We start from the raw sequence: 22,908 nt of genomic DNA, 5'->3' as shown, positions 1-22,908 counted from the left end.
GCAAACAACATGTAATTGATTATTTATTATTATTGACCTATGACCTGCATATCACAATATAATTATTATAAAGTTATATAAAGAATAACTTTTTGTAGGAGTTTAGAATGTTAATTAAATTTCTTATAAATTAACAGTTAAAAGACATCATTAGAAAAAATTATTTTTTCTAGACTAGAGTTTAAAACTAGAGTTTGTGCTTATTCAGTATGGTCCTACTTTTTAATCAGGAAGTCATAACCTTATTTTCACATCTGAATCTCATGCATTTCAAAATAATGTTTGTTAAATAATAAAACAAGCTCAAAATGTTGATGTAAATTTCCAATATAATGCCCTATAAGTGGCTTACAAAACTACTTAAACACCTTTATTCAGTATGCACTGATCTATGAATAAATAATTAGTCCCAGCAGGTTTCTCCCTGTACCTCTCCTCCATTCACTTGCAGCTTGAAATCCCTGCCCTACAAATTGACAGGACTGGATTGTGAGGTTTATGACACCCTTGCTGACAGAATTTGAAATTATGCCATATTAGGATAATATTAAATGTTGTACTTGTTCACAAATTATGGCAACTAATATTTGCCATAGTTCATGAACAAGAACAACATTTATATCTGCATCAGCATATGCGTGTACAAAGTGTGTAAAATGGATTTTACAACCGAATGGTTGGCTTTCAAGTTGTTTATTTCAATAACAGAAATGCATATAAATCACCCCAATTATGAAAAATGTGAGCTTCCTCTTTAAGGTATGTATAATGTGATTCCAAAATTTTAACAATAACAGTTAGTTACTGGCAGTGGGATGTTCAAACCTTACATGTGCAGAAAGGTTTAGTGCTACATTCTTTATAAGTCTAACTTTGTTCTTATCAAATATAAAACAACATAAAGAGAGATATTTTGCTCTATATTTTGGCTGTTTACGCTGGTTATGATTGTAATAACCTTACAAACCCTGAAATGTTTTAAATGTGCAATTTTTTACACCACCCTATCTGTCGAACATTTCAAAACATATTTAATAACTTTTACAGGACAATCTGTAAGAAAGCGTTGCAGGAAAACTACATTGTTTTCTAGTTACAGCTGAGAAAAGAAGAGAGGCTTTGTTAGGGTATTACATTACACACTGAAAGAAGGCCTTACACTTCAAGGGATGGGGAGATAAGATAACATGATATAAAGTTCAAAGGAAAGTATTCCAATTCAGAACAGGTTTTGTAGCGTGAATATATAAATATTTAGATTTGTATTATATTTCCCGCAAGTACTAGTAAAGGTTGGGCAATGAATAATTACATTAGCTAGCTAATGATAAGAGTAACCCCCCATTTTGTGAAATGGTACGGCCGGTTACTATGCCGTCTTGGCTGCAATGCTCTTCTCCAGCTGCGACTGTTGAGTATGAGGACGTGTCAGGCTGAGCAATAACGGCTGTTTGTCCAAATCTCACTTTCTAATGCCTGTGTGGTTAATATGGCTGATATAAGCAGAACAAACGGAAGACCTTATAATGTCGGTCCAGCAGTCAGGTGACTACAAAATTATTCGTGTGAATTGTTTCTTCCTTGTGAGACCTGTTTTGTTTTGAGTGAGATGATGGTTTTGGTGGCAGCTAGACTGTAACGCTAACCGTTAGCACAGTAGCCTGTCAAATAGCGGGCTAAAAGGGCAAAAATAAATAAATAAATAAATGATACAGGTTAATTGTCTTTTTTTAGACTCAGACTTCGATGCTTTCTCTACTCTTAATATGTAAATCTCTGTATGGGTGTGTTGCGTCCGTTATCTCACAGTAACCGTCATCGCGTTTCTGCTCAAGTTAAGATGCTTGACTGGACTGTTGTTAGACGAAGGTCTAAATAATTTAATCAGTGTCACCGAGCTTCGAGTTTCTGAGGCAGAAAGCAATTTTAACACAGCTATCTAGCTAGCTCGGCTAACGTTAGCTGTTAGTATGGTGTAAGCATCTGTCAGCATGAATTGTCAGCAGCTGTTTATCTTAATACTAAAATGTATATTGATAAATGCCCCTCGTTCTTTTTGTGACTAACAGTTACAGGTGCTGGCCTGTTTTTTTCTGTGTTTATTAACTCCTTTGTTAACTTAAAGAGATAAAAAAAATTTTATCTTTTAATCATATTTTCTCAGGCAGGTATAGGAATTACCCTAAAGATTGAAAATTATATCAAAAGGGCATTACAGACTTGACTGATATTGAAACTGATATATATCATATATATATAATATATGATATATATATTTGTATTTATAAAGAAGCTAATTGTTAAATTTCAGCGTAATACTATTTAAGGTGAATTTTATTTCTGTATTTTATGTGTTCATGTTAGCGCATGGAAAGTATCAGGTAACATTGACCTAGAAATCCCCATAGGTGTCCATCCCTATTGAAGAACCCATAAACTGACATTTTAAACTCACTTCTCATTCTGGAAAAATCACATCCAATTCTTACACACCTGATCCATCAAATAAATCTATTTAATGGATGATCTGTGAAGACTAATAAATGAAATGCTCCATAAAGGTAGGTAACCTCAAGGATACCGCTGAGTAATAGATATAGACAATGAGACAAAGTCTATACAAATGGAGCCTTTTCAATATAGTGGAAAAAATATTGAAGCCATACACCTTTAATAACATAATGGAAATATTTTGTCTCCTGTGGAAGTGTCATATTTTAGACCTTTTATGTGCTGTTCAACAAATGTAGGTAGTATCAGAAAATATAATGAACAAAGAAGAATTCAGTTCAGGACAAATGCAGTAAGCAAGTATTACATCCTGTAATTTTAATGTTTTGACTTATGATGTGAGTTATAATGTAGTTAGCCTACTCTTTAAGAGTTATTTGCAGTATGTTGATGTATAGTCTGTTGTTGTTGGCTTTGCAATTATATATATATATATATATATATATATATATATATATATATATATATATATATATATATTTACTATTCTCCACAATTCACAAGATAAAGCAATGGTTCATTATAGTATAATGTATCTACACTGCTTTGCACTAAACCTGTATGTATACATTTATGTAAAGTTTTTATATGATTATTTATAGTAGATAATGTAAATTTGTGGTTAATTTTGAAAATAAGTTTAAGGCCAATACCCTTTCAGAACAGATGTAAAACAATTTTGCAGGCAGCAGGCCACATATGTGTAAATATTTAATATTTAAATTAAATGCATTATCATAGCATTTATAATTATGCTTTGCTTGCAGTTGCTCACGCCTGAGGCAGGTCCAGTCTTTGCTGAAGGATGGTGGAAACACAGCTCCTGATGGCATTCTTTGCTCGTTAGGTGAGTTTGTCCTTCTACCTGACAACATTCATTACCTTTACTTGTAATAGCAAGTAGCAGTTCTGGGTATCTTTATAAAATGTTTATCAGACTGTATGCTAAATAACTATGTTTCACTATATTACTAGTAGTACATATAAGAGTCAGGTAGCCTGTCATTGTACCAAATGGTTTTTAGGAGCTTAGACAAGCAAACCAGTTGTCTGAAATACCCTTAACTTATTTCATGTTTGTTTCTATATTTCTGTCTCAGGGATTGACAGCCGATATAATGAGGGCTGTAGTGAGTTGGCCGGTTACCTTTTTTATGGTTTATATAAACACAGCCAGGAGGAGGTCCCAGAAGACTTCCCTGAGGAGGAGCTAGATGGTATGTCCCAAAACACTGAGCTCAACATTACCTTTAGCTTAATCTGAGGGTTATGAACACTAGTTGCTTGTCTCTGCTGCAGTGTGAGCATAATGTCTTCCAGCCCTGTTATTTTCACAAAATAGCAATTACATGGTCTGAACTTCTGGAAGAAACAAGAAAATAATTTTAAAGGTACATCAGTTAAGATTTTCCCAGGATTTTAATTTTAAATTTGCATAATCATAATCATGTGTTTCAGTTCAGTCAGTGAACTCATGGTAGTTAAGTCTGCACACTACTAGGCCTATTTTGAATTTTTTTTTATTTTTTATTTTATATAATTATTTCCTTCTGATGATTTCTAAAAAACTATTCAACTGTTGTAGCTGTTTCTGGCACACTAAAAAAAATTCCATTTCTAATTATGGGGCATTAGTTTTTGACACCCATATTCTGTACACAATTTATGCAATATTCATATGTAAGTATTGCCATAGAAATGGGATGTTCCTGGTCAGCCACACATGAGGAAGTTATTTTCTCTGGAAAGCTGCTGCATCTTTATTCCCTTCTCTTATAATCTGAACCTCTGTGCTTGTCCGTAGATGTGATCATTCTGATAAAGGCAGATTGTGTTCACCTGTACTGTAACCCAGTGAATTACAGCTATCTACTGCCTTATGTCTCCCACTGGAGGAATCTGCACCTACACTGCATGACAGAAGCAGAGGTGAATAAATGTCCTAGCAATTTCATACACGGCTTGTGATGTATTTGAATGTATCACCACATTTTACAATGTATAAAATTAAGAAATTGACGGCATGAACTGAAATGGATGTTATTACCATTTTTATTTCTCTTTGTCTGTCTGTCTGTCTGTCTCTCTGTCTGTCTATTTTTCATTGACTCTTTCAGTATGGGGATGAGGAAGCAGCTGAGGAATTCAAAATTTCCAGCTTTGTGTCTATGGTTGAGGACTGCACTCGTATTGGAATACCCTACAGCTCTCATTGTAAAGCCAAACATTCATGCATGGAAATTAACTGATTATTTTTTTCTCATGCTGCTGCTGAGTTTGCTTTGAATAATGTTGTCTTTAGGCCATGTTCAGAAGTTTGATGTGTTCATGTTGGAGAAGTGGCCTATTATTCAAGCATTTGCTCTGGAGGGAATTGGAGCTGGAGAATTTTTCACCATGAAGTATAAGGTACAGTGTGACAGGGCAGATTTTTACGGAAAAGCTCCCATTTCATTCTTTAACATACTGAAGTGTAATCTCTTTTTAGCTCATTGATGTAAGTGAGCAGCTTTGGCAAACTTGTGGCAGACTGGACCCAGTGTCTTTGGACTGTTTATTTAATGAGGTAAAGCAGGCATTATCGCTTAATTATCTCATTCACAATAATACCAGCTCACAGAAGCTGATATGAATATGATGTTTCCTTGCAGGATTTGGTATGTTTTGAGAGGCAGTGGAGCTGTTTTTTCTCCATTATGGGCATTGAGAGTGCACTGTCTATGCAGGAGTTGTCAGAGGCTCAGATTGCAGAGGTAAAGATTTGCACTATTCTAATACAAGCTCAAAATTGTTTATTTCGAAACAGAACTCTTATTTATTATAATGTCTTTCTTTTTAATACAGCCATTCAGAACATTTTACTCCCATGGTCTCATTTCCAGTAACATCACAGATAATGGGTAATTATTAACATATTTCTCAGTGTGTTCTGTCTGTGTAAAGAGTATAAAAGCATTAAATGAAATGCTGTCCACATGTATATCACTTAGTAAAAGCCGACAACCATTCGTGTTGTTTGGGAGTCACTCCTCTAAAGAGGATCTGGACAACTACTGCTTTACCTTCCCCTCTGAAGGACACCAGGTCCGTAACACAGGACCTCATGGGGGCGCTGCCAAGCACATGGTAAGAAGACATATGTACAAAGGCAACAGTCACGATGCAAGAGCATCTGATTTGATGGTAAAATGTTATGTTTTACATTTTTCAGCTTCTTCAGTGTGTTGCTCCTAAGGGCCCACTGGCCTGTGCTAGAACTTATTTCTTTGGGAACACTCATGTTCCATACCTAGGTAAGTTTGTGTTGGTTGTTTAAGCTAAAGTCAGGAAAGCAAGAAATAGATAATGAGGCCTGCGGTTACTACACAAAGCAGGGTTTCTCAGCTAGCCAGCTAACTTAAGCCCAAAGTTGAGAAAAGTTCTAAACTGAGAAGTCATGTTTTGTGTAGCACCCACTGGTGTACAGCACAGATTGCTGATTTCCCAGTTCTAATCATGCATGTAAACTTGCCCACTTTTGGCAAAATGTGTAATTTTGATAAATAAGCAAACCACTCCTGTGAATAGTGTAAAATTAATTCTTTTATAATTTGGAAAATTGACTAAGTATCCTTTTGGCAGATCATTCTGGGAGAGAAAATCACCAAAAATTGCATAAAAATTATCCGTTCAGGATTAGAGGTCCCCACCTTAAAAACCTTAAAAGCCTAATGCTTACTGTGTGACATGATATGGACAGATGTTGACCACATTTACTCCTCTCTTTTTTCACAGCACATGATAACACCAAGCAGGTGAAGAATGAACTCCTGTAAGTGCTCAGAAAATTTTATTTTGTGTGTTGCATGTTGTTTTACAGTTTGTAAACAAAGCTGATTGTTTTGGTGCTAGTATTATTATTTTCTTGCAGGCTGCTGTCACAGATCTACTCAGCTGCAGTTCAGGCTGTGCTGGCTGGAATAAAATGCTTCTCCATCAATTCAAGTGCTAGCAAGGTGCATTTTTAATCCATATATAGTTGCTGTCCAATTAAAAACATCAATCTCCCAAAGTAGTAACTTTACAAGAGAAGGAGAAAACTTTCTTATCTTTAAATGTAAGTCAAAGGAGCATTTATTTTGGTCCTCTCATCATAAAATTTTCACACAGTGTGAAGGACAGGTGCTCTGTTCCGGTGTCTGGTTTCTTAAAGAAGCACAATAGGCTACATTCTGCCTTACTGCCATACAGCCTTAATCTGTTGAATTCTGATGTTTATGAAAATTTAATATCAATATATGTGAACAGAAAATTATTGAAAATATGAGACTCTGATCATTTCTTAATTGTTGTCTATTCCTAGGCAAAGGATGTTGCAGAGCAAACATTTCAGCTAGCTTTGGATACATTTGGATTACTTCAGTACCGGAATGCTCTCAGGTCTCTCTCATTCAGGCAGAATTCTTCTTTATCTCAAACATAAACTTGACTCTTTTACTTAGATTATGGCTATGTTCACTTTACCAGGCTCAAATCTGATTTTGTGCCTTAATATAACAAAGATCTGACTTTTTCAGGGCTTTGTGAATATGTCAAATCTGATCTTTTCAAATCAGATTTGAGTCAGTATGTGTATGTGGTCCTAGATTGGATATGCATCTGATTAGTGGGCATGCTACATGAATGCAAAAGGTCAGATCCGATTTAATGCATCTTTTTGCCTGAACGCATTCGCCTAGTGGATTTGTGTATTCTGCTGAATATTCTGCAGTGCTTTGGCGATGAAGCTGTTATTTAATGACATACAGTGTAGAGTAAATGGAGCTTATGGACCTTGGAATGGAGGTGAATATATGTGTCAATGAGCACATGCATACTGTTTCAGAAACAGATTGTTTACATTACAGGTAGATACCGGTCACTTACATTTATAAATGAATCACCCAAGATGTGAAGATCCCAATCCAAATCTGAGCAAAGATTCATTAAGGATTAATTAATGAAGCTTGTAATGTGAACATAGCCAATCTTCTGTTCGCAGATGATTTGATTTGTGTGTGTAATATTTTGTCTTTATTAAATAGCTTGTGTTATGGAAACTGCTACCTTTTTGCTTTTTTTATTCAGGTCCAAAGCTATGTTTATTATCCAGGCAGTGAACAATGAGGGAAGGTGAGTTTACACATTCATTCACAACACAAAAATATGTATATTTGTCATCTGTGACAGTGGTTACACATTTGTAAGTCTCTCCTCCTGTACTGTTTTAGGGTAATGCCTCTTAGTGATGAGCACAGTCGCTTTCTGGTTAAAACAGTAAGTTTTGCAGATGTTATTCACATATTCTGCAGACATTTCCAGTAATTAGACTAAAACATCTACCATTCCTTCTCTGACATTGTTTTTATGCATTATCTAAATGTTTTTTTGTTCCTGTTTTGTTGTTTAATGGGGTATGAAATGATCTTCCTTAGGCTTCCATGGTTGTATATGATATTCCAAATCTCCAGTGGGGTGGGGGCAACCTTGGATCTGTAGTTTTCTCTGAGTCCTTCCTGGAATCTAGCATCTACATTCAAGATAGGGGTGAGATTTCTTTCTAATCAAATCATTTTCAGTCCTGCTTTACAGTGTAATGAGCATATCCAACACAGGTTTCCATTTACCACTATATTTAACAGCCATGAAATATGGAGATATATGAAATATAGAGATATAAGGATCTGGATTTGGAAAAAGTAATACAAACTGAAAGCATGTCAGTAGCTGCTCACTATTTATAGCATAGCATTATTTGTCTTAAGATTAGTTATTTTCTTCAACTTGAAGAGTCTAACTCATAGCCATGTATAATGTGTTTTTTTTTTTAACACTGAGGCAGGCAAACTGCTGAAACATTAGCTCAAATATTTAAAAAAAAAAAACATACCTTAGTGCAAAACTTGGTGTATATGTCTAATAATATATGTTCATCTCTCCTGCATATGCTTTTGGAAGATAACATAGCAAAACGTGTGTATGTTGCACAATATGATTAGAGATATAATGATAAATAATGTAGTTGATTATGTATTTTTTGGTGTGTTTCTTATTAATTAATTATTTCTTAAACTCATGCATAAAAAGCATTAGGTTCTGAGACTGGAAGCAGTCATAAACGCCAAATGGATTCAAAGGCCTAGAGATGTGCTGACAAAATATTTGCAGATATAATAAGTGGAAGAATATATTTCTCCATAATGATACTATCTCTCCCAGGCTGATGACTTCATTTCAGTGTACATATAAACACTCCACATCATTATCATATTGCAAATAGGAGACAGTCGTTCTGGCCTTGGTAAATTGAAATTTGAATATGTAAGTGGCTACATGGTCATATTTTAGCTCTGTATTACTCCTTTCAGTCTTTGTAGGCACTAAATAACAATTCTCATCAGGCTGTTAACAGGCAACAATATCTGACTACTGAAGACTCTTAATACTTTAAAAAATATATAATATTGTATATTTTTCTTGTACTGCGAACCTGAAATGGACAAGTGGAAAAGATGAGATGAGATATTTTTCTTGTATTTTATTTTCTCCTGAGCTAGATTTATGACATAAATATGATTATATACCAAAATTATATTTATATATATTTTTTTACTTAATAGTGTTCCAATCTCTCTGCTTTTGTTACTGAGCTCTATTCTGATTGGTTATTGTGCCTTTAAAAAAATGCAGTTTGGAATAAAAACATATAACTTCAGGACTGAGCTAAAATACTGTCTGCTGAATTGGTACATATATGGAAATTTACTAGATTTTGTGGCAAAAATGATGGGGAAATTCATTAAAGAAAATTTATAATTAAAAGTAAAAAATTGATGCATTGCATATTTTCATGTGTGTAATGCTTCCCTTACTCTGTAGATGGAGCTCTTTCCACAGACAGCTGCTTCACTATACTTACTTCTTCAGTCCCACGCCATATGTGCTGGCTGGTATGGTGTTTTCACTGACTCTTTCACACATTACTCATTATATGGCTGTTGCCAGACAGATTTTTACATAATAAAGTCACACCACTTATATGAAACATACTGTAAATTCCTCTTGAATGGGAAGACTGTTTTTAAGGGGGAATGCATTCAATGCCTGCACAAAGCTTGAATAAATGTTTTACACTGTTGGCAGTGGTTGAAATGCATAAAAAGGCAACATACATATTTGTGAACATTAATTATGAACATTCAGCAGTGTTGGTTAGAGGGTTGTAAAAACCCCAGCATTGGGTTGTGAAGTCTTGGAACTGTTTGTTTCTGGAGAGATGGCACTCCATTTCATTGGAATGAGTTGGAGTTGTGATGCAGAAACAACATAAGCCCCTGACCTGACTAATGTGCTTATGGCTGAAAGAAAATATTTCCAAATTTAGTCTAAAGCTTGCCCAAGAGCTTTACTGCAGCAAAAATGACAAACTAAATAGTAATAGCACCCTGCTGCTCAAAAATGGGAGGAGCACTTTGAGGTCAAAACATTCTCTGGCTCTAAGCTCCTATGCTTTCCTGTTTGTGAGCGTGGCATGGATGGGCACCATCAAATTGGTTGACTGACTTGCAGACTGTGATGTCCCATTGTTCTTTGGGAAAGAGCTGAAATGAGGAGGGGTGAAACCGACCACAATTAAAATATTATATTGGCAATTTGCAAAAATTTTAACCAGGGATGTTGCGTATTATTGTTGCAGAGCAATACATTTGATCAGCTGATTATTTAAAAAAAAAAAAAAAAAGGTCTTCGGGTGTACTACTGTTTAACTCTCTTAAATTTGGGGAAAATATTAGCTGTGCATCTATCCACATACTTCTGGCCATAGAATCTACTTTTAATAATGCTTCTTTAAAATGTTAACATGTCCCTGCACTTCTCCCAGAAAATACCACTGTTCTTATGTCATCCTAGTAAGAAACCAGGATACATTAGTGGGAATGACATCCTATAAGTCTAAAACTGAAATGTAATATCTATACTTATATAAGTTCAGTTAACTGGTTAATTTTCAATGTATATTACAAGTGATGTTACATCATATTGTTACATTAGTTACGGTGTAATACGTTGCACAATTTTAATGGATTTGCTTCTTTGATTTACTGACTTTTTTGGTGGTTGTAGGTAGAGGAGTCAGATGTGAGACTGTCTGATCAGGCTCTGCATCTTCTGAAGGTAATATACTGCTCTATTTTATATACACATATTGATTAGAAATGGGGCAGCATGATGGCGCAGCAGGTAGTGTCGCAGTCACACAGCTCCAGGGGCCTGGAGGTTGTGGGTTCGAGTCCCGCTCCGGGTGACTGTCTGTGAGGAGTTGATGTGTTCTCCCCATGTCCGAGTGGGTTTCCTCCGGGTGCTCCGGTTTCCTCCCACAGTCCAAAAACACACGTTGGTAGGTGGATTGGCGACTCAAAAGTGTCCGTAGGTGTGAGTGTGTGAGTGAATATGTGTGTGTGTGTGTGTGTCTGTGTTGCCCTGTGAAGGACTGGCGCCGCCTCCAGGGTGTATTCCCGCCTTGTGCCCAATAATTCCAGGTAGGCTCTGGACCCACCGCGACCCTGAACTGGATAAGGGTTACAGATAATAAATAAACGATTAGAAATGTATATATTTATACTTGATTAGAAATGTTTATTACATTGGTATGTATTTATTATTTTTTTTTTTTTTTTTTTTTTTTTTTTTTTTTTTTGCACAAAATATGCTTATCGGGTTTTGTCTGCCTTCTGTGCATAATGGGTGAGCTGTTAGGTGGAGAATGGGACATGTTTGGGAGTTCCTCTAAAAACAAAAGACTCAACACATTTGTTCTGTAGCAGTGTGCTTTCTACACCTGAGGAAGGTACGTAGTACTGTCTGCCATTATTTTACATATTTATAATTTGTAAATATAGTTTTTTTTATTATTATTTGTTTATATTTGGGCTCTTGTGTTCCAGGGAAGCTTGTGTTTTTCTCAGAGGGTTTACTGTTTGTCAGTCCAAACTATGGCACAGTTACCATCTCCAAGAACCATATCAACACAATCAAAGTCTATGACGGGGTCAGTGCATATTAGACAAATGTCTCCAAACCAACTAAATGAATTTTACATATTCTTAAAAGAATTGAATCTATGAATAACACCTGCATTTGACCTTGTGTGTTGGATAGTGACACTGTCCTTCATTAGTGCAGCATGTATTTGGAAGTTCAATGTGAATGTTTTGCAGGACTCTCTCTCTGCTGCAGCAGTGTTGTTCATAGAGTATGAGAGCTCTCTGCTGCCTCACCTTCCTTTTCATCTGCGGAGTGCTGCTCGCTGCTTGGCCATTTCTCTGATGCCCAAAACAAAGGGATATAAAAGCTTTTACTCAAAGGTATTTGCACAATGGCATGATCACCCTGATTTGTTTGTCCCTACAGTTGCTTCAGCTTATCCATCCTAGGCTTATGTGTTTGGATTTTAAATAAAATGTGCTTGGATCTTAGGTCCTGCAGGTTTGGAATAAGCCTGATTCCGGGCTCCGGATGCAGCATGTGGCCCAAGACCAGCTGAATCTGGACCAGAAAAACATGTAAGTCAATCTGTCATCCACAAAAAGCAGCATTAGCACAGTGCTATAGTGCTATGTTGTGTTCTAGTTTCGTGTTTTGATTGCTTTGACCATTTTTCCTGTGTGTATGTGTGTGTGTCTGTCTGTGGCCCTGCTGATCCTGGCAGGTACTCTAGATTATTGAAGCTCCATGAGCCACATGGGTCATCCACAACAAGCCTCAGGACTCAGAGGACTGCTTATCCTGAGCTACCAGATTTGGACAGGTAGCACACATTCACTCAGCGGCCAATTGCAGGGTAAAATGCTTTGATGTTGTTGTATTTTCACAGCAGTATTAATGAAGGTGTGTACTGTCATTTAAAGGTTCCTGAAACATTTTGCTGTTAGCAGTAGTGTTAGTGAAGAGGCTGTCTGCAGTGACCACCTAGCAGCTCTCTTCCCAAATGTTCAACATAAACCAGCTCCTTCGGAGTCAGAGCGAAAGGTCAGCTGGTTAAATAACATGCATGGATATGCATACTCTTGCAGGCATATAAAAGGTCATGTTAGCATTGTATTTGTGATTAATTTTTATATTTGTGTGTGCGTAGGTGATCCTTTCAATCATTTCAGGCTTACCAGGCAGTCATAAAGAGGGTCTGTGTAATTTCTTGGTGGAGGTGAATCAAGAATGCGGCAGGTGGGTGAAAATGCTCATTAGATGCCATTCCATTTCATATATGGGCTTTATTCTTTGTTTAACTGAGTGTTGATATATTCGCAGATGGGAAGTATATTCTCCTGCTCTGGATTCAGAAGATCTCTGTGTGCCACATCTGCAGCAGTTCCTTAGTAACCTTGCAACCAAATCTTCTAAAATGCATTTCAATGCACCTAGAGTGTTACTACTTACACCAGGGTAAGATTTGCCCGCAGGATGTAAATTGTATTTTTTTTTCCCTAATGTGTTATGTGACACTGATGTATGTATGAATTTATATACTCTTTGTTTCATAGATACACAGATGTGTTGGATGTGGTCCAAGCTGTCGTGTCTCATCCAGATCCACAGGTTCAGAGCAGAATTAGTGTGGGTGCTGTCACAGCCTGTGTGAATCCCCTGGCTTCTTTCATGGAACATAGGTAAGAATATCACACTTTCCTACAGGGTTGTGCACCATTGTCAGCATCTTGATGGATCCATGCAATTTACGTCACACCTACTTTTTTTTGCCAGGCTTCTTTTCCCTAAGCTCATGGAACAGTGCAGTCAGGGTAAGACTCCTAGGGCTTTTTTTAATTAGGGATTGTGAGTGCATGTTAGGCCAGCATTTGAGTCCAATTGTGTGTGTGTGTGTGTGTGTGTGTGTGTGTGTGTGTGTTTTGTACAGGGGCAGTGAATAATGTGGTATTTACGGGTTTGACCACAGAGCAGAAGCACCCTCTGCTGAAATACATGCAGCAGCTGATCCGTTCAGCCAATCCTAATGCAGCATTTATCCTAGCTGAGAGAGGAGCTGTGACCAGGTAGGCAAGAACATCAGTGCATGTGAGTAGAGCTGACAGGTTAACAATGTTGAAACTTTTAGTATCGGCCAGTAATTATACTGTCTCTGATTAAGCATAACAAGGTTTAACATAGGACATTATCCAAAAGCCTCAAAGGTTCTAAGAAAGATGCATATTTTGGAGCCACGTGTATAGCAGCCTCCCCATTACTGAAATTCGGTGATTCTTGTGTGAAACATTCTTTGCAGCTGATGAGGTCCAAACCTCTGCTTGGTTGGTCTTTATGATTTAATCGTTTCACTTAAAAATGAGCATCTAAACATGTGTTCATGCTGAAACTCCTTAAACATTCTATAATTTTTCCTCTCTGATATCTGGTACAGCGCATATTGTTGATATGGCCCTACACATAGCAAGTGTGTTGTAGTGATCCATGGTTTGGTTCTTTGATTTATGATGTCTATATTACAGAACTGAAGATATGCGTCTGATCCTGAGTGATAGCAGTTTCTCCCAGCCACAGATGATCAAAACCCGATATCTGCTCTATCCTGGCTGGTGAGTGTGTGTGTGTGTATGTGTGTGAGAGAAAGAGTATGAGAATGCATTAATACATGTGCCATATTAATACTGTAATTCATGTTGTGGTTTAGGTGGGAGGGCAGATTTCTATCCGGCTGTGGGTCGGTCTCCATGTCTCAACACTATTTGCAGTTCAGTCGTCCACTAGAGAGAACCTTATTCTTGCAATGCTGCAAAGGTGTGTGTGGGTGTATGTGTGTGAGAAATTCTTTCATACAGGTTGGTAATAGAAAATAAAGATAGTGTAATCTGAATTGAAGGTGTTAGCAGAGTGTCTCAGCATTGTGTGAACATGCTGTTCAGAGATCCACTGAAGATATCAAGCAGAGTGATGAAAACTGGTTCTACTATTTGGTGTAACAGTTTTTCCCTCCTTCCCCCTCCCCTTCTCCATCCTCAGGACTAAAGTCGTCTCTCAGAGGCTGCCCTTTCACTGGAAACATCTATCACATCAGTGGGAAAGTGTTGTTCTCTGGTAGAGTGCCACAGTTCCACTTTTATGTGCTCTTAATATGTCCTCTACATTCTATGATTAACTGAAAATGTAAATTAGTACTTTTCATCTTATGTGTCAGGAATTTTCTAATAAATGTTACACAACAGCAGGATTTTATGATCTGTTTTAAATCTATGTGTGATGAATATGTGACTTGCCTCTGAAAAATGGTAGGCAGGAGCTTTCTGGGCTACCACAGGACGGTAGGACTTACACCTCTACCTCTAAATCGTCAATGATGTGGCCTGCTCAACACATCTCAGTTCTCCTGTTTTCATTCATTTTTCTCAGTTTTCTTTTCTTTGTCTAAAAGTGTATTCAAGCCTGTCCTTTATTTGTGACATTCTGTTGTGTAGTTGCATGGAGAGAGTAAGTAGAATGCAAAACTTTGAACGGATGTTTGAGTGGTTGGGATGGATTAGTTTAAACCAAGTTCTTTTCAATTTTTTGTTTCTGAGTTTGGACATTTATGAAGCCCCTTGGATGGTGTTGTCCATGTTTGTTTCCCCTGGTTAGAGCTCATGAGGTCCTAACACCATTTGTAATGCTCAGTTAGCACCATAAATCATCTGTGTTTTGTAATAAGATCTTATGATTTTTTTATATCAATTTTGATTTTAGTGCAGTGTCTGTCAGACACCAGAGATAATACATTTTAAATTACAGTACAGTATTTCAGTTATTTTGATAATAGTTTTCATTCCTGCCTGTGTGTACCGTGATGTTGGGAGTTCATATTCTTGTGAGAGGAGTAGTGAGAGTGGGATGTGTGGTTGTTAGCACGCTGTTCTAGACTTTGTTCAGCACGTCTCTTGTTTGATGACACTTGGTAAAGCATGTCACTGTAACAAAGTACCACATAGTAACATTGTGCATGTAATTGTAACTGTGTGTGTCTGTGTCTCTGCATGCTTGCAAGCAGACAGTAACATGCTAATGGAGGTGAGCTGCAACTCTGTCAGTGGGAGTGTGAGTGTGACACCTAATCAGGGCTCCACCCATAGCCCCAACACTATGCACACCTGCTACCTGCTGGTTCATGGAGTGGGACTCACCCAGGAAGGCCTGAAAGACTGGCTCAGGCAATGTGCTAAACAGGTAAATATCCTAATGGAATGTGACCATTTTTGTTGTTTTGTATTCATATACTAGCACACTGGAAACAAAGAAACAATGCATAAGATGCTTAAATGCAAACTAAAGCCATATTTATATCTACTTAATCTGAATGTGACGAAAGGTCTAAGTTTGCTCTAGGACACAATAATCATGCACGTAAAAGATTTCTGTAAATTCAGCTTAGTGTGACTGTTGAGTAAAAGCATTTTACATTTTAGCATGTGAGAGACAAAGGGACACATATTACACATGTATGTATTAGTTCTGGGACAAATTACTTGAACGAAAAAATGTATCCTCGTAACGATTATTGCAGATTCACAGTTGACAATCAGATATTACACTCCATTTTTATATAATTTTCATTCATTCATTTATTATCTGTAACCGCTTATCCAATTCAGGGTCGCGGTGGGTCCAGGCGGGAATACACCCTGGAGGGGGCGCCAGTCCTTCACAGGGCAACACAGACACACATTCACTCACACCTACGGACACTTTTGAGTCGCCAATCCACCTGCATCATGTGTTTTTGAACTGTGGGAGGAAACCGGAGCACCCGGAGGAAACCCACGCGGACATGGGGAGAACACACCAACTCCTCACAGACAGTCACCCGGAGCAGGAATCGAACCCACAACCTCCAGGCCCCTGGAGCTGTGTGACTGCGACACTACCTGCTGCACCACTGTGTCGCCATATAATTTTCAGTCAAAACAAATATAAAAGATATTAATTTGTAGGATTTATTTGTGAGGAGATGAAAGATATAACTAATCTGCTTAAGAAAGTGGGATGTCAAAGTATATGGCACTTTTCATGGCACTTGCCCACATGCTCTTCGTTCAAGTAATTCTAGTGGGGGTTTTTGCTGCACTGTGCTGTGCATGATAGTCTATTGTGTGGTGAATTCTGATTTGACACGCAACAAGTAGTTCAGCAAAGTTCAGTTTTATGCCAATGCATGCAGCTTCAACATTGCTTTTAGCCAATCAGTCATGGGCAGACAGAACCTTGTCTGGTTCTGATTACAGCGCAGCAGGTTATTACTATATATCCATGCTGTCAGAAAAAAACATTCACACAGCAAGTAGTGCCATGCAATACAGTTAAATGTGATAAAGAAAAAAAAAACAAGTGGATACCTCCCATCAGATTAGCAGCACTTCTGTCATCTTTGCAATAACTTTGGAGGTGTGGACGCATATCCTTGCATTGCTCTGCTTTTATCTTGATGCTGAAAATAAAGGTGTTTTTGACTGGAAACTATGTGAATTAAAGCATGCTCTGATTCTTGCACAGTACCGTAGAAAGTGGGCTGTGATTACTTTGTTCTTCACATTCTTTTCTTAAGCGTCTTGTTTTCATTCCAGTGTCCATAATCCAGTGTGCTGGAATATAGAGGCAAAACAACAAAAACCATCACTGACAGAGCTATACATTTTAAATTCTCTTATCATTGAGACACATGGCAATGTTGGATTTGCCCATTGAAATGTTCTAACAGAAAGTGCCAAAGAAAATAAAGAAGACCAGGAGGACTCTTACATTACAAGAGATCAGAAATATTCATGTGAGTAAAGTTCACACACACACACACGCACACACACGCACACACACATGACTTTTTAGAAATATACCCCAATTTATTTACAGGTGAAGAAGCATCTGGAACCGCTTCCACCAGGTTACTTCTATAATGGCAACCAATTTGTCTCTTTCTTTGGAGAAAAGCAGAATTTCCACCCTTGTATCCTTCAGAAAACCTTTCTCCGTTGTTCTCTTTTCATTTACATTTTGAATTTTTGTAACTGAGAGATGTTTGTGTGTTTTGTCCTTACATGGATAAATTCAGTGATGGACCAGTTCATAGAAGATTATCTCCAGGAGACCAATAAGGAGATTGAGTGCTTTAACAGAGAGGTGGACATGTACACACACACTGATCTCTTTGATTAGAACTCCTCCAATTTCCAGGTCAGGAAAGGAGGGGGATTTTCTCCGGGACCATTAACACCTGCCATCCAAACAGCTGTTCGTTTTATTATCCACAACATATCAAAGAGGAAAAACCCCAAGGGACAGGAGGGTTAAGCATTTCATCATAAAGTCAAGGAGAACCACTGCTGTCTGTATGATGAGAGATTTTCACTTAGCTCACAAGCACTCTTGCTCTAGGTTTCTCCTAAGAAGAAGAACTCCATCTGTAAATAGTGCATCTGGGAGATAATGTGTAAAAGACAATAGGCTATACTATACTCTATTTTACTAATCCTGCCCCTGTATCTGAAAAGCAAAACCCATTTAAAAACATCTTTTTGTCTTCAGGTAATTTCCTCTTTCAAAATGTATTTAATGTTAATACACTCTAGAGGAATTTCTGCAGGAAAGTATATGCTCTTCATCACTACAAGGGAGATGACAGGAGTCATTCCACTCTAATTCCAGTATCAATTACCCAAAGAATCCATGCTAGGATCGTAGCTGGGTGCTAATAGAATTTGTCGACCATGGCTGAGCCTGTTTTAATAGGAGAAGGCTCTGAAGTCCACAAACGGGAGTGCAGATGGGGAGACAGATGTGGGACTCTGTTAGTCTGTAGACTCCAGCTGTGGAGCTGAGGTGATCATCTCTCATCTACTGCAGCACTGAGTCATCCAGTGGCATCATGTCACTCTGAAGTGGTCATTAAAGCAGGTGCTGTGACCACAAGCACAGAAGCCATCTCATGCAGAGTGGGGAATAGAGGGTTGGTGCATGGGGCGATGGGCACAGAGAGTGTACTAGGAATCTGGATCTTCAATCGAAAGTGAGGTTATATATGGGGTAGAAATAATTTGGTGTTTTTCCTTTTGTTTTTGATTAAACAGTCTCTGTGACTGTAGGGGTGGTGTCTAAGAGTGGGGTCGGATTGGCTCATCTTCTAACATACGTAGACGTGGCTTGAAAGGTGTCGTGTTAAGTCCTATGTTACCTCAGGCTGTGGCCATGGGTTAGCTGAGGCTTTGATGGGTTGGGGAGGGTCATATTATAACCAGCTCTTGTTGAAATGGGATTAATGTGTGTTTATTAGAGCCTGTAGGAGTGGATCTAATCTGTGTCATGCTGTTTGTGGGCAGATTTAGCTCTTTACCTGGGGTCTCTTGTGCTCTATGCATGTTTACTCTAACTAAATGCAGACAGCAGGGGAGCAGTGGTGTCACTCTCTTATATACATACTCATATTTCATTTGCAAGATGAGTATTAAGTAGCTAAAAGTGTAACGCTTCTAAAGTGATTACTGCAATACTGAAGTGTTTGATATTAAAAGGGGGGAGGGATGCACTTTCAGACAAACTCAGACACCGCTGCTCTTCTCTGTGCTGCCAGAATAATAGTGGAATTCTATACACGTGTGAACACAATGATGTGTGGTCTAACATCTCTCTCACCAAGCCATATGCAGTATAGGAATATGTCACAGTTGCTGTGGTCATTGATATTCTAGAGAGATGTGTTGCTGTCACTGTTGCTATGGAGATTTCACAATATGGTAAATTTGCCGCCATCACCATGGAGACTTGTGACTTTGTACCTTGTTAGCAAGCAAATGCAGTTTGCCCTAAGATAGCACAGGCCCTGTTGTGGTGAAATCTGAAAGGACAATGCACTGTGAGGATGTGTGTCCACTCTAAAACTAAAAGGCAATGCCAAGGCAGCTTGCTCACTATTGACTGACAGAGCCCTTATGCTGAGCAGTTGCTCAGAGTGGAGTTACACAATCCCTGCTGCACTTCAGACACACATTATCAGAGTTGTGTGATTGTCAGAGCCAGGCTCAAAACAGCAGCTGTCCTTAAAGATTATAGGGCTAGATAACACTTTTATATAATCTGTAGTTGAAAGTAGCAGTATTTTTGACCACATACTATCTGCATGTGTTAAGATGTCTTACTAAGGTCTATTTATACCAACACAAATGCCTTTCACCAAGCTGGTACTACAAAGAGAAAATTCAGTCTATTTTACATATCAGAAGATAATTGAAATACCTTGAGAGGAAGAAAAAATTGTATTTTTATAAGGCTGTGAATTTAGAAAGAAAAAAAACATTAAACTGGGGGCGAATCCTGTTCCAATACGAAGAACAGAAGTTGCGTCAGAGGCTTCAGTGGAAGCTGCCACAGCAGTGCCTTGGCCGAGAGGACCAGGCGTTTCGCCAGGCAAAGCTGAGCACCAGTGTTGGTGAAAGGATAAGCAGAGTCTTTGTCTTATATGTGAAGGGTCAGGGGATGCTGGCTGGCAGCAGGGCACTGGAGGGCAGCAGAACAAACCTTAGACAAAGAAAACCAAGTGTCAAGACAAAGTCTCGACTTGGGTAGAGTGGCAATGGGAGACGTTCTTTAAATGACAGCCCCATGTTGAAGTTATTTCAGTTACATGGATGAATGCAGAATTGGCCATGGGCTCCTCTATTCTCCTTATTGTAAAGTGGATCTCAGTGAGGCCCTCCAGGCTTTCCCCGCTTCTGCCTGCTGGATACTCCCCTGGCCAGTGTACCTGTGGAGCTGAGGTTAGAGGACTAAAACAGAGTTTGGTGTTTAAGAGAAAGATTTTGCCTTTTTATATGTGGAAAAATAATATTAGATTAGAAGTTTTTGTTTGGATTATAAAGAAGGGATTTTTTTAAGTTGGTGTTATTTTGTTTGATTTTCTTTTGTTTGTAAGCTAAAGATTGGCACATTTCTAAGGCCATCCATTTATACTGAAGCACTTTTGAGACTGTAATCAGAAAGGTCTCCACTTTGGCCTCTATGAAATGATAACATTACACAGCAATATCTTAAACTTGCTGTAGAAACTGAAAGCTTGTTCCCTACCAAAGTGTCTCACCCCTGTCTACTTAAAGTCTGTTGCTTATTATTAAAGCCTGAAGGGCCCATCAGACCCTGCTCCTGCAGACGATGTGTTAAGCCTAGTGTTCTCAGGTTTTGAGCAAATTTTGCTATATACCAGCATAGAGCTGTATTTGATTAATTTGCTCAAAAGATATTGATCAACCTTCTTAGGCTAACCAGGTTACAGTAGGTGCTGAAAGGATCATATTAGGAAAACAGAAGCTAAAGGGCTAATATATTTTATTTGCTGCTGAAGACGTTTGGTAGGGAACAAAATTAATGTAAAGAATTCTGAGTTTAAAACAGAAGTAACTAAAAAGAGATTGTTTGCACAAAGCTGAAGAAATGTGCATGTGACTCTGGTTCTGGCCAGAGTGGGATGTACATGAAGCATTTAGTTCCAGAAGTGGAATAATATAGTGGAAGTAAGGAATTCCCAAAACCTTACCTCAGAGTCAGAATGCCTAATATTTGGAATTCTGGGTATTTTTTAAACTGAATATGAATTCAGGACGTTCTACTTGAAAAGTGCCAAAATGTTTTTTCTTCATTTTTAAGGGGTTCACTAAAGCATATGAAAATTGGAGTAATTACTTGCACAAAACTACTGTAACTCTTGTTTTCTCCTGTGACTGATGCTTTTTCTAATATATATATATATATATGTTGTATTTATGGCATCGAATAATCCATTAAACTATTTATAAGCTTTCTCCACTAACAGTGTCTTTGATTTCTGTTCTTGCTAGATGAGATTTCCCAACAATCTCCGCAAAGTCTTGCCATTAGCCGCACTACTGTGAGTGGTGTTTGTTGATGTGGGTGATGTTTGTGTTTATGCACTCAGCAGTGGATTTGTCACATGGTGATAACATCTTTGAAAATGCCAAACACGAACCTCAAGAGCTTGCCATTACTGGGGCTATTTATTACTCTGAGCGTGTGTATGTGTGTGTACACTGTAATAGAGCTGTGTTTATCTGATATTCACTCAGCTCTGCTGTACACATCCTTTTCCTGGCCCACACGTTTGGTCCCGATCCAAACACACTAAGTATTTCTCATATTTGTGTAAAGGCAAGCAGAACTGACACTCTCTTGTGTGCATCCAGGCACATGTGCCAAACATTTCCCTGGACATTATTCCACAGTATCAGCACCTCACACACAAATCCAAAACACTTCTCCACTCTCAGATACAACACCCTGCATTACTGTCACCTTATATCAGCAGCACTTCACCTCTCCCTAGAGGCAGCACCCAACATACACACACATAGCAGGCATTGTTTCCTCCTCACTGCGCAGGGAGCAGTGGTCCAAGCTCATTCCGAAGCCCTATTTGTTTTGACTGCAGCATGTGAACATGCCCTGTTCTGTGTGTCCCCTCTGGCTTTCTACAGTACAGCTCACTGCCAGTTGGATACCAGGCTTGATTCCAATTTGGATTAAAAAAAAAAAAAAAAAAAAAAAGACTTGCTCACTTTGCTCCAGCTACATCCACTTCAAAAAATTAAGACAGAGTACAACAGATATTTTTCCGTTTTTCAATTTTTTCATTTATTATTTATTTGCTTATTTTCTTTTATTGGTTTAAGGCGTTACAATTTTGAGTGCCTTCAAAGCATATTCAGACCACGATGACATTAGTGTACACTGTGATTAGTATGTTATTTCACAATTCAATATGTCTAGATTAATTTAGACGGCCTTAAACTATTGTTATATAATTCCTATCTGCTCACCTGTGGCTCATGTCTTCTAGACTTGCTGCTACATTCTTATGTGCAGTCAGAGTCTTAAGGGCCTGTCTGCCCTTTAGAATGCTGTATCTTGCTGGTTTTATACTACATCTATGAGATTTTCACAGCCAAGGAGCTCATGATACTCGTCTGACATATCTGATACACAGCCAAAACACGGATAACACAGATGGAAAATGCTTAAAGGGTGTTGAAGGGTGTTGCATTTAAGAAGTGAATTGTCTTTGCTGAAGCTGAGTTGCTATTTCACAATCACATTCAGCAAATGTTCATCAAGGATGGCACAAAAAAAATCTGACAACAATGACATGCAGTTTCATTTATCCAGGGTTGGACAAATTCCATAGAAGGAATGACCTGGAGAAATAAAGAAATCAAGATACAGTTTTCCATTTACTCCACAAGCAACTGATCAGCAGAGACATGACTAGGTCACGGCTGTGGGCAGACACTAGATCACAGCTGCTGTGCCCACTTCTATTTATAAATAACTGTTAGTCTTGAATTT

At 38.1% G+C, this 22,908-nt stretch overlaps 1 protein-coding gene across 2 annotated transcripts; it reads left to right on the top strand.

Moving 5' to 3' along the window:
- Nucleotides 1-1,397: 1,397 nt before the first annotated feature.
- Nucleotides 1,398-21,346, top strand: dnaaf9 (dynein axonemal assembly factor 9). 2 transcript variants are annotated; one of them, XM_066678591.1, is made up of 37 exons: nt 1,398-1,545; nt 3,279-3,358; nt 3,612-3,728; nt 4,316-4,440; nt 4,629-4,725; nt 4,814-4,920; nt 5,000-5,077; nt 5,163-5,264; nt 5,356-5,411; nt 5,502-5,637; nt 5,723-5,804; nt 6,286-6,322; nt 6,422-6,506; nt 6,854-6,930; nt 7,618-7,662; nt 7,761-7,806; nt 7,965-8,076; nt 9,409-9,479; nt 10,654-10,704; nt 11,287-11,377; nt 11,475-11,578; nt 11,748-11,894; nt 12,007-12,092; nt 12,239-12,337; nt 12,438-12,558; nt 12,665-12,753; nt 12,838-12,972; nt 13,071-13,196; nt 13,291-13,328; nt 13,445-13,580; nt 14,034-14,120; nt 14,216-14,322; nt 14,545-14,619; nt 15,563-15,738; nt 17,267-17,332; nt 17,416-17,509; nt 17,615-21,346. In XM_066678591.1, exons 1-37 carry the CDS (start codon nt 1,490-1,492, stop codon nt 17,716-17,718), a joined length of 3,441 nt encoding a protein of 1,146 aa, XP_066534688.1. In that variant the 5' UTR covers nt 1,398-1,489; the 3' UTR covers nt 17,719-21,346. The 2 variants fall into 2 exon arrangements, with proteins under 2 accessions (XP_066534688.1, XP_066534689.1); XM_066678592.1 differs by lacking the exons at nt 17,267-17,332; nt 17,416-17,509; nt 17,615-21,346 and adding an exon at nt 17,133-17,263.
- Nucleotides 21,347-22,908: the final 1,562 nt, after the last annotated feature.

This window comes from Hoplias malabaricus, chromosome 8, assembly GCF_029633855.1.
Source record: "Hoplias malabaricus isolate fHopMal1 chromosome 8, fHopMal1.hap1, whole genome shotgun sequence".
NCBI lineage: Eukaryota > Metazoa > Chordata > Actinopteri > Characiformes > Erythrinidae > Hoplias > Hoplias malabaricus.
This window is presented reverse-complemented; position numbering and strand designations above follow the sequence as displayed.

Excerpts from the sequence above, each read along its gene's own strand:
- dnaaf9 (XM_066678591.1), top strand. The coding sequence starts at position 1,490 with ATGGCTGATATAAGCAGAACAAACGGAAGACCTTATAATGTCGGTCCA. Across the intron at positions 3,729-4,315 it reads CCCTGAGGAGGAGCTAGATG|ATGTGATCATTCTGATAAAG; the intron begins GTATGTCCCAAA and ends GCTTGTCCGTAG. Across the intron at positions 5,265-5,355 it reads CAGAGGCTCAGATTGCAGAG|CCATTCAGAACATTTTACTC; the intron begins GTAAAGATTTGC and ends TTTTTAATACAG.